Consider the following 12,158-nt stretch of genomic DNA (forward strand, 5'->3'; position numbering starts at 1 on the left):
CAGTGGTTTTGCCAGTAAGAGATCTGCCCCATGTATAGCATTCTCCTCATGCACTTCTATCCCAGGCCTGTGTGTGTTAGTGGGACTATATAGGTACTCGAGGCCTATAGCCAAATCTGGTTTGTTCTGGGTTCCCCAAGGGAGCACTGGCTTCCTTCCTCCTTTCTGATCATGGATAATGTTAGCTCGATTGTCAATCTATGAGGCAATTTGTGATTGAAAGAGTATGACCAATGGGAGGATTTGACAGTCTCCCTCTGCTCTCCCTTTGTCCTTGTGCATAGGCTCAGAGCAATATGTCTTCAGAACACTAGCAGAGGAACAACAGCAAGGAAATGTGGTTGATTTGAAAAACTCAATCACGTGACAGAGGTGCTGCTTTGTCTCTGTTTATTACAGGTATCACCACGTCTTCAGACAATGTCAAACATTTTACAGACTGTTGTTTAAACGCTTCCATTTAAATAGAGGGAAAAGCAAATGACTGGAAAAGATGCTCAAAATACTCAAAAACACCTGCAAAGCCCCGAAAAGGCACTAGAAATCAACTGCTTTAACGTTAGCTGTTCTTTTTTTTATTTTATTTTTTTAAACATGCACTCTGCTAGAAAAGACATCTGTGGTGATGATGACATTGTGTTGTTACACGATTCAGTAGATTGCAATACACAGAGCCTTGATATGTGGTATTTCTTGAGCTTATGACTACTCCATCATGTGTAGTACACCAAACGCCACCATAACTTGCTGTACCAAAGCTACTATAAGGACTGCAGGCTCCAGTTTTAGGTGTATTACGGTACTGTAAATGTGGCTTTGTAGAGAGCAGATATCTTAAATATTTTCAAGGTTAAATACACAGTATGTGGTTGCTATTTAAATACCTAATATGACTTTTAAGTTAGATTTAATGTAATTACTTTGATGACAAGTTTTCAGATTTTTTTTCTTAATCTCTGCAAAGGAAATGTACAAAAAATGTATCTTTTAAATAATAATGATAGTAGTACATTCAAACAATAGCATAATAATTCCTCCGTATTATTGTTGTGGTTTTAAATATCTCATGACGGAATGCTTGGCGCGGACAATTTGTCTGTCTGTGTGTCTATCTGAGAAGTCCACATCCATTCAGTCTATGAGGAGTGTCTGTCAATGTCTCTCTTGATGAGAGATCAGTAGCTGTCCATTGGCCCAGATATGTTAGATGAGTTAGTTTAAGGATGGTGTTACTGATGCAAAGGTTATATGTTTCATCCTCCTCATATGGGCCACATGACGGCTTTCTCTGTACTATAGGTTACGCTTGATAATGTCCACCGTATAGATAGTAAACTCTGGCACTGATATCTTCATCTCTTGCCAGTCCCCTTGGTCTTCCACTCCACTGGTCGAGTGCATCTCCTTTACAGATTGATGTTGCAATGAGGATGTGAGCGACACACTGAGCACAGAGAGACACAGACACAGACGCATTACAGACACGGCTGGCGAGTGAGCATTGAACAAGCCCAGGAGTTCTATAGAAGGAGAAGAGGTGGGGCTAATGGGAGGATTCTCTCCTCTACTCCTGGCTGTCGTTTCTCTCGTCTGTCAGCAGCATCCTCTACCCCTACTGGGATGTGGAAGACTGCTTCGTGTTTCTCTCTGTCTCTTTTCTCTCTCACTATGTGGTAGTTCTGAAGCACTGCACTGTGTTCTAAGGGGCCCCTCTGTCTCTGGTTTTCCTCTCTCTCTCTCCCTATCCTCTCTTTATTTCCACTACTGACAGCTGTGGCCCTCCAACACCTATACTTCTTAGAAACTACTTGGTCCTGCTGGATTGGGTTCTACATTCCTGTCTCTTCCCTTCCTCCCTCCTCCATCTGTCCTGTTCCCCCTGCTACTAGAATTTTCATCCCTCCACCAGAAGGTCCAGGTATTCTTGCCTCACATGGTCCTGCTGGTCTGGGTTCTGTCCTTGTCCTCTTTCCCTAGCTAATCAATCTCTCCTTCCCTTGCTCTCCTCCCTCCCTCCCTCTCTTTTGTTTTCCGTTACCGGCATCCACAGCCCTCCACCACCATGTCCTGGTAGTTTTTGAGCACCACGCGGTCCTGCGGGTCCAGGTAGAGCATGGCGATGGGGCTGAGAGCGGTGGGTACACAGCAGGCCCGCGGCACGGCTCCGTTCACCGAGTTCACCAGCGTCTGCACCATGGCGTGGCTGGATGAGTTCATGTGGTGGGTGAGTGGGAAGCGGCACTCCCCCAGGCAGAAGAAGGCGTCGTAGCCACTAGGCGCCACGATCCACTTGTTCCAGCCCACGTCTTTGAAGTCCACGTAGAGCGGGTGGCGGCGGCAGCGGGCGCGGGACAGACGATTCAGTTTCGCTGCCCGGCCACCATTGCGCTTCACCCTTCCACCCTCGTTCCAGCTGCCGCCCCAGCCAGGGCTGGCGCTCCAGTCCCTGTCCTTGTCTCTGTCCCTTTCCCGGTCCCTGCTGTTGCTCCTGCCCCTTTCTCTGGCCCGCTTCCTCCCCCTCATCCTCTGGGCGGTGTCAGAGGTTCTCCGGCCATGGGCGGCTAGTGGCTCCCCGTGCCCATCATGGCTGTAAGTAACCAGCAGGGGTCTCTCCCGTGCCCAGCTGTGCTCGTCCTGTCCCAGAGACCTGCGCACCCTCAGGTGTCCCTCTCTGCGCCCTTCCTCCCCAGTGGAGAGTGGTAGAGCATCATGGTCAGGGGGGGGTGAGGAGGGTGGTGTTACCCAGAGGGGTCACCTCAAGGAGGAAGGCTAGGCTGCCGGTCTGAGCGTGGACCCCTACGAAGAGTTCAGTGCTGAGGCTGAAGGCCTCCCAGGAGCCAGCTGGCTTAGTGCTGGGGGCCCCTGTGAGGAGCCGTGACTCCAGCAGAGTGGGCTCAGACTCAGAGTCCCCAGTGCCTCCATCGAGGAACAGGCTGACCTTGTGGGCCCCGGGGCCTAGGCTAGCCCCACCACCCCGGAAGAAACGCAGCTCGGCAGAAACCACACGCTCATCCTGGGGGATGGAGGACACGTTGAAGGAGATGGGGACCTTGTTGTTGCTCACGGTGGTCAGCCTCTTTTCAAGGGGGAGTTTGGGGCTGGTAGACTCTGAGATAGAGGAGGGAGAGAGAAAGAGAGAGAGAGGTTAAGATAGGTCAAAGAAGGTTCCTTTTGTAAAACAAAATTGATGTCCTCCACAGTTCCTTGGAGGTCTCTCTTGTAGGATTTTCTAAATCAAACATTGTGAGATTACAATGTCAAATACAATGTAAATTGACCTGTCAACCCTTAACTTAAATGTCAGACACATTCAGTACCATAAACAGTTAGATAAGCTTTTCTTTGCACACACTAGCATCAGAATAGGACCTCCACTTGTTGCTGGTTAGCTTGTGAGTGTTATGGAAACATCCATGTTATCAAATGGAAAATAGATGGTCTGGATTTGGAGCCTACTAACTGCTAAGGTGGAGTCATAACAGAAAGAGACTGGGTATCACAGCCCTGTCGTCATCAATGCCATCTAACCCTGATTGAAACTACAAATGGAATGTGTAGAACAGTGTCCATTAAAAACGTATTGTGGAACTGAAACCAAATGGTGGCAGGACAACGTAGAACAGCTTTGCAAACTATCCACAAACTGGCTCAGATTAGGAGTGCTGATCGAGGATCTGTCCATATGATCTTATTCATTATAATCTAAAAGGCAAAACTAATCCTAGATCAGCACTCTTACTCGGAGGTGCTTTTTGGATATGAGCCTATGTGTATTGTTACCTGTGTGGTGGAAGCTGCGTACGGTGTTGGCCTCCTGGACATGCTGGCTGGGGTAGCTGAAGTGTGGATCCTGGACTAGGTGGTACTGCTGGGAGTGGAAGCGATAGAGGTCCAGTATGTACTGGGGGATGGGCGCACCTGGCCGGGGGTTGGGGTGGGACTGCAGGCCCAGGCGGCTCAGCAACAGGTTCTGGATTGTCTGGGCCAGGCTGGGCTCCAGGGGGGTGGGTGATAACGGTGACAACGACGGCACACTGCCATCGGGCTCGGTGGCAAAGCCCTGGCGACCAGACAAAGCTTGAGGTAGCAGTAGGACCATCAGGACCAAGAGTTTAGCAGGGAACATGGTGGATCTAGATGAGGGGGAGGAGAAGGTGAGGAGAGGAGTTAAGTTAGGGTTTATTTCAGGGAGAGGAGGAAACGGAATGCTTAAGTCTGTCACTTTTTGACGCTTCCAGTGGTGCCCTTTAAAGTCACAAGTGTTCATTGAGATTCATATACCACATGTTTAATGTCTTTCAGTAAATTGGAGTTGGGGGGGTTAAATACCACTACTCACAACTTAAACCTTATGAGAGAAACTACTACCACTATATCATCAGCTTGTTTTCTCCTCTCCCAGTCCCCACCATACTAATTCCTCGTCAGCAGAGTATGAATCGTACCGTGACATTGAGACAATAAACATGTATTACCTTTTAATGTGGCTTGAACACAACCAGTCGTGATGTTTTCATCTGATTGCCAAACAAGTCACTTAAAAAAAGTAGGCTACCTGCGCATGTTCATCCTCTCCAGAATAAGTCCAGCATCCAGACAGTGCATCTCCCATTTGATGAATGGAAAGAGACATCTGTTACAAAACATCAAAATGTTTTATGACATTGGACGATTGCCATTAGAATGAAACTCTTGTAGCCTGAATGAATAGATGCTGTCACACCCTGATCTGTTTCACCTGTCTTGTGCTTGTCTCCACCCCCCTCCAGGTGTCGCCCATTAGCCACTGTGCATTTATACCTGTGTTTTCTGTTTGTCTAGTGCCAGTTCGTCTTGTCAAGCCTTCCAGCATTTTTCACGTACTCCTGTTTTTCTTTCTAGTTTTCCCAGTTTTGACCATTTTCCCTGCCCTGCCCCTGAACCTGCCATTCTGTACCTTTCTGACTCTGCCCTGGACTACTGACCTCTGCCTGCCCTTGACCTGTCGTTTGCCTGCCCCCTGTTTTTGTAAAAAAAACTTTTGTTACTTTGAACTGTCTGCATCTGGGTCTTAACCCGAGGTCTAATAGATGAGTCTTGCTGACAAATGTACATGTTTTTGGCAAAAGAAAAGTCTGGACATCTGAAGAAGGGGCTGAAATACGGGACACATTACAGCTCTGTCTGTCTGTCCCGAGTGCACTGGCACAGGAAACTGTGAGGACCCGGTTGAAACAATTATGGAAGTTCGGCTAGCGGACTGGACCCGGTTGATAATGTTGCAAGGTCGCTAGTGGGCTGGGCCCAGTCGATACGACGCTGCAAGTTTTCTAGCGAAAGCTCAAGGCAGAGAGAGAGGAATTCCGGCTGAGGAGAGAGATGAATGCGATTAAAAGAACCTGAATCAACTGTCACTGGCCTTAAACCATGAGAGAGAGGTGGGGGTGTTTGTTTAATTTGGAATAAACTTTTTAAATATTTTCATATTTACCACTGTAGCAGTACAAACTTGCATTTTAAACCATTAGGAGAATGGCTCAATTAGAACCCCCCCCCCCAAAGCCCCCTGTAATTCACACACTGTTCATCAGGCTATTATGATGTAATACTGGTGCGATATCAAGAAATGTACTGCTGGAGTCCATGTGAAGTTGTTTGCTGGATACACATGGCTGTAAAAACAGCACCACTTTGTTTTCCTTAATGTTAATTTATTGCTATGTGTTGCCAAGGCCCCATCTCCTAGGAAACTCAAGCACATGGGGATACGAGTGATTAAGCAGAGACTATATTCTGTGTGTGTGTGTGTCTGTGTGATTTAGGACAGCTTTAATAGTAGTACTGCTAAGATCATAAATTAGCTAAAGTTAGTTGACTTTAATGGAGAATAATAACTAGTGTAGCTACTGTACTTTATCTCTATTGCTCTAATTTACTCTCCAGAGCGTATTTTCTGAATGGACCACAGTAACTTCAACCAAATACTTGAAACCATAGTTGCTAACTGGCCTATCTGTTGAGCAGGAAAAGGCCCAGTGCTGGAGGTCATAGCATTAATGCCCCAGCCAGCCAGGTTACCACCCCATGTCTCTGTAGTACAGGTGTTAATGATTGAGTGACTAATTAGAAACTATAGGCCTTAATGGCCTTGTGCCCTCTGAAGTCAGAAGGTCAGGGGTCAGGGTAGTGGTGTCTGACCTGTCTATTGTTCAAAGTAGGATGAAGTTGGCCCCGGACACTTAACGAGAAGGTCAGTTTGCCGTTAGCAAGAGGGTAAGCTGACCCTAGATTTGGTTTGAGGCATTCAAAGCTAGTAGACTCTTGTAGAGACTGAGACCTGGGCTGGGCCGTGACTTTTCTTCTCCCAACCTGTCTGCTTTACCATCATCCTACTTCCTACAGCTAAATAAATGAGAGGTGTCATCATTACTCTAAGAAGAAAAGATGCGTCTCAGTGAATGTAAACGAAATAGAACTCAACGTCCTGTTTTTCCCTACAGACGAGAGCGAAGCTCTCATTCTTATCTTAACTCTCCTTGCCTATCACATCCCTGTACTGAGCTGAGGATTGATTAAGTCCAACATAGCAGGATAACTGAGGCTTTTATGGCACAACGAACACATAACTGCACCGTAATCACAGCGAATCATGCCATAGTGTCAGAGTAAAGTTTTACAAGGAGGTCACAGGGTGTGTGTGTGTGTGTGTGTGTGTGTGTGTGCGTGTGCACGCGAGAACAGACACAGCAATACCCTGGGAAAATAAGCTGTGAGCGTGGGACTCTGTTCACTACCCATTAGCTCAGTCAGCCCCACCACCCCAAGTAATGTCTCTCCACCCCATGCTTCTCCACCTGAGGCAACACTACAGGAGAATTAGAGGATGACTGTACACCCTTTCCCATGGCGTCCTGTGGTTCGTCAACTAGATGAAGGATACCCCTCCCTCCCCCCACCCCCTTAATGAAGGTTCAAAGGTTTGTTTCAGAAGTGGGAGGAGGGTGAAGGTGGTGGTTGGGGGGGGGGGGGGGGTCAGAGGACACCCTGCCGTACATCCATCGAGAGGAGTACGTCCACCCATCTCCCTGTGTTTCTCCAGCTAATCTAAGCGGGGAGAAAAGCTCCTAAACTTCATTTGGCCTCTTTATCTGCCATCCTCTCCGTCGACCCCCCCCCCTCCATTCATCCTGCGATTGCTTTCCTTCCATCCCCCCCTCTCTCTCTCCGCTGAAATGGGACTAATCGAGTGTTCCAGGGGAGGTGAGGGGTGAGGTGGTGCTCTCAGACATATTAGATGGTGTTTGACCCAGAGCAGACAGTAGCGTGACCCCAGGCGCACGCAGACGAGAGATGGGCGGTAATCAGGCAGGGCGGTCTGCCCGCTGTTCCTCTGAACTCACAGATCAAAACAGACCAACATAAGTATATCGCTTTCCCCCTCTCTCTTTTAGTCTCTCCTTTTCTTAGTCCCTCCTTTTCTTAGTCCCTCTTTCTTAGTCCCTCTGAATAAAGAGAGAGAAGGGAAGATATACAGAGATATATCCCCCTTCTCTCTCTTTGACTCTGTCTCTCTATCACCACTTGTCCTTTTCCATATCTCTTCCCCTGCCCCCCCTCTGTGTTCCCTGTCTCCCCGTTCTTCTTTATCTGCATGTCTCTCTCTTTCCCAATCTCTATTTTTCTTTCTCTCCCTATCTTTATTTATCTACCCCTCTCTCTCTTGTGTTGGTCTTTTTCCTAAGCCCTCTAAATGAATGGTGTTTTTGCGGAAGAGTGCTGCTGAGTGTTGTCGGGCGAGAGGGCCCAGTGTCACCGCAGCTGGCTGATTTATCCGCGGCCGCTGTCTTCGTGTTACGCCTGGTCCCTCCACTTTCCCTTCCTGTTGTTCTTCCCGTTTTTCTCTACCCAGATTCCTTCTCTCCCTCCCTCCCTTGCTCTCTAACACACACATACACACAGACTCTCTGCCCATGTCATAATTACTGTATGTCTTGGAAATCTTATACTCACACACACACAGACATGTGCAAGCTCACAAACACACTGCTGCTCATGGCCTGGATCCACAGGCTCAACACACTGTCTCCTCTTGGACTTAACCAGGAGTTTGACTTGAAACTGTTTTTATAGTTTCAAAATGTCCAAATTATTGTGTTTCTTCCCCCCTGATTGAAGTGATGTCACTAAGTACTGCCACTATATATAGGACCTTCCACCCCCACCTGGGATATGGATGCTTGATGAGGACCTAACAGTCGAAACGTTGTTATGAAGCGGCAGCGTAGCCTAGTGGTTAGAGCGTTGGACTAGTAACCGAAAGGTTGCAAGTTCAAATCCCGAGCTGACAAGGTACAAATCTGTCGTCCTGTCCCTGAACAAGGCAGTTAACCCACTGTTCCTAGGCCGTCATTGAAAATAAGAGTTTGTTCTTAACTGACTTGCCTAGAAAAAAATATTAAAATGAATAAATATTGCATGAGCAGCAGTGTACTGCATTTTCTTTTCTCTTTTCCATGAGTTTGCCAACAACTCCAGCACCTTTCGGAAAGTACCTGGATGTGCTTATGTTCTTCAGCTTTTGTACAAGCTCACAAACACACATCCCAAGAACGTTGTTTTTTCAAACTTGCTCAACCCGCATCTCTGTGGACCATTCTCAAAATCACCTGAAACCTACACCTAATGCATCTGGAATGTTCCTCACACCTCTCTATCCATCGCTAGCACGCGGCAGATCTCTCTAACGACTACCGCATTCACTGCTTTATGATTTCATGTATCAGGCTGGAGGTAAGAGTGACATTGTTCGAAGCATGACAGTTGAAATCATTAGAATAATATTCCTGGTTGCCTGCTGTGGGGTTTTATTAGTGTATTATAATTTATCCCAACTTGGGCGATTAAGAGGCTAATGACACGGGCAGCCCAGACTTCAGCCCGCCACTCGCCTTCCTCAACAAACCTTTATGGTAATTACTGCCCATGATGCATGGCTCCACGCGTATGCACCACGCAGGCAGAGTGCAAACACGTACATGGAAATACAAGCCAGGAGGTACAAATATGTGTGTTGTGTGTGTATGTGAAAGCATATGATGGACAAAAGCCAATCGATAAGAATGTTTTTATGCATAGCGCTGCACATGCATCACACACACACACACAGACACACACACACACACACACACACAATCGCAAAAAATGTAAAATGCTTGGACACACGCGCACACACACACACACACATACAATCGCAAAAAATGTCAGATGCTTGGACACACACACACACACGAAGGAGAATGCAGTGTCTGCTGCCAGGGTTGAGATTACACTTTCCAGCTACTGGGGAATCAACCAAGACTCTCACAACATCACTAGAAACTGCAACTGCAAGGCACCCGACCGCAAGGCCCTACAGAGGGTGGTGTGTATGGCCCAGTACATCAATGGGTCGAGCTTCCTGCCATCCAGCACCTCTATACCAGGCAGTTTCAGAGGAAGGCCCAGAAAATTGTCAGACTCCAGCCACCCAAGCCATAGGCTGTTCTCTCTGCTACCGCATGGCAAGCAGTATCAGTCTGGAACCAACAGGACCCTGAACAGCTTCTACCCCCAACCCATAAGACCTGCTAAAGAAATGGTTACCCGGACTACCTTCATTGACCTTTCTTGCACTAACTCTCGTGCACTGACTATGTTCACACACTGAACTCTGCCCACACACTAACACATACATACACCCCAACACACACCTACATATATACAAGCATTTTGCTACACCAGCAATCACGTCTGCTAAATATGTGTATGTGACCAATAACATTTGATTTGATTTGACATACACACTACAGACGCCCACACGCATATAAAACGCGCACACCTGCATACTGACACCACACACACACACTTTCACACTCACCATATACGCTGCTACTACTGTCTAGCTATCCTGTTGCCTAGTCACTTTACCCCTACCTATATGTACATATCTACCTCAATTACCTCGTACCCCTACACATCGAATCAATACTGGCAACCCACTGCATATACCCATGTTATTTATATTCATTATTCAGTGTGTTTTATTCCTCATCTCACTATTTTTATTCTTTTTTTAAATTTATTATGTTTATCTTTAACTCTGCATTGTTAAAAAAGGAGCCGTAAGTCAGCATTTCACTGTTAGTCTACACCTGTTGGTTACGAAGCATGTGACAAAAGACATTTGATTTGGAACGTTAGCTACCTGTACCCTAGGAAAGACATTTGATTTGGAACGTTAGCTACCTGTACCCTAGGAAAGACATTTGATTTGGAACGTTAGCTACCTGTACCCTAGGAAAGACATTTGATTTGGAACGTTAGCTACCTGTACCCTAGGAAAGACATTTGATTTGGAACGTTAGCTACCTGTACCCTAGGAAAGACATTTGATTTGGAACGTTAGCTACCTGTACCCTAGGAAAGACATTTAGCCAGATACACAATGTACAGTAGTCACCACTGCCAGGACTTTCATTCCCAGGTACATTCTTAAAAGACTCTAACTAGCACATACAGTGCAGGACATCAACAGGTCACCCTTTACCTCCATCTATTTCAACCAGAACTATAAGTCACTGGAAGCTTTTCAGCTCTTGTATATCTTCATCTATTTCAACTAGGACATTCACAACCGCATGCCTCAGTGTTCACGCCATTTCTCGCTGTGATCCACACGTTTCACTCAGAGCTATGTTCGGATGACCGGAGAGTCCGGGAGTTAAGCGACAGACACCGGGAGGCTGGGTTGTAGTTAACAGGAGGCTTGCAGAGGCAGAAGCATTGGTGGAAACAGTGACATGCACGACACGTGACATCAGACACGTCAAATACTTCACACGTCCTGTTGACACAGACAGAGGTGGAAAAGACAAAAACAGCACTGGTTCACATGAAACCTGTGTTTACCATCAACACTGAGGAATAGTTCATGCCTTTACACCCCTACAGAGAAGTAAGTAAGGTCTTCTGAAAACATAATAGTGACATTATTCTTGGACCCTCGCTTATATGCGTTTGATTGCGAGCAACACAGTATGCCAGCATCTGCGTGTATGTGAGCATGTTCTCCCTAGAGTGGCTAATGGTTTGAGCAGTGAAGTTCCCGTGGCCAGGCAGAGTTGGCTTGGCATACATGTATATGTGTGTGTTTGTGTGTGTTGTGAGAGAGAGTGTGTCTGTACTCACGTCCAGGCGTGGTAGGTGTGCAGAGTCCATGGTTTATCCTTGAGCTCCAGTGTTACGAACCGTCGTCTCTCGCTCCCTCTCCGTTGGACAGAATGGACAAAGTAAACTCTTTACCTCTCTTCCTGTCTCTTTCCTTCTCCCTCTTTCTCTCTCTATCTATGTTTGTCTCTCTTAGGTTAGCCTGTGTCTGTGTCTCCTCTGTGAGTGGGCTGTGGATGAGGATGCTGTACTCTCCATGGTTCTCTCCCTGTACTGCTGGGCTTTCCCCTCTCACTCACCCTCTCATCCTGTTGTCAGTTTCAGATAAGCGGCCTCTTAAAAAATATCCACCGGCTTTCCCCTGCCTGCCTGACCTCTTCAAACAGACAACTCCCTCTCTCTGTCGCCGACACTTCCACCTCTGCTCAGACACAGAGAGATAGATAGACATGCAATATATCTACTGTATGGACCTGCACAAGAAAAATAAGTCTGGAGAGTTTTCTGTAACTGGCAAAAAAAAATGCCCTCTTGTCCTCAGTTTCCTAAATGTGTCTCCCTTCCTCTCTTTAACTGTCTCTCATTCTCTATTTGTCTCTCCTCCCCTTTTTCCTCTCTCTCCCTCTCTCTTATGCTATACCGAGAGTCCAGCTGGTAAACTCAGTTTAACTCTAATTGACTTTCCTGGTCATTTGGATCCTCCCTGATTGTGATGTCACTAAGTCAGACCACCCCCACTACCATCAAACACAAACACAAACACACACGCACACGCACACGCACACACACACACACAGTTAGAGATAAGGTCAGGGTGGACTGGCAAATTATTTTATTTTCCATTATTACAAACTCACCCACTGATTTTCATTGACACCATTTTCATTATCAGCTAACATGCTGACATGTTCACAGAAAATACAATCTCCATTATCAATTCATGACTATGTTACTGAATAAGACCAAACATATTC

General features: G+C 46.7%; 1 protein-coding gene across 1 annotated transcript; it reads right to left on the reverse strand.

Moving 5' to 3' along the window:
- Nucleotides 1–373: 373 nt before the first annotated feature.
- Nucleotides 374–11,815, reverse strand: LOC115205939 (bone morphogenetic protein 2-like). Its single transcript, XM_029772388.1, is given in 4 exon segments — nt 374–2,721; nt 2,723–3,108; nt 3,781–4,133; nt 11,206–11,815. Coding segments are annotated over 3 exon segments (1,419 nt in total). The 5' UTR covers nt 4,127–4,133; nt 11,206–11,815; the 3' UTR covers nt 374–2,034.
- Nucleotides 11,816–12,158: the final 343 nt, after the last annotated feature.

Source organism: Salmo trutta, chromosome 13 (assembly GCF_901001165.1).
Source record: "Salmo trutta chromosome 13, fSalTru1.1, whole genome shotgun sequence".
NCBI classification, from domain to species: Eukaryota; Metazoa; Chordata; class Actinopteri; order Salmoniformes; family Salmonidae; genus Salmo; species Salmo trutta.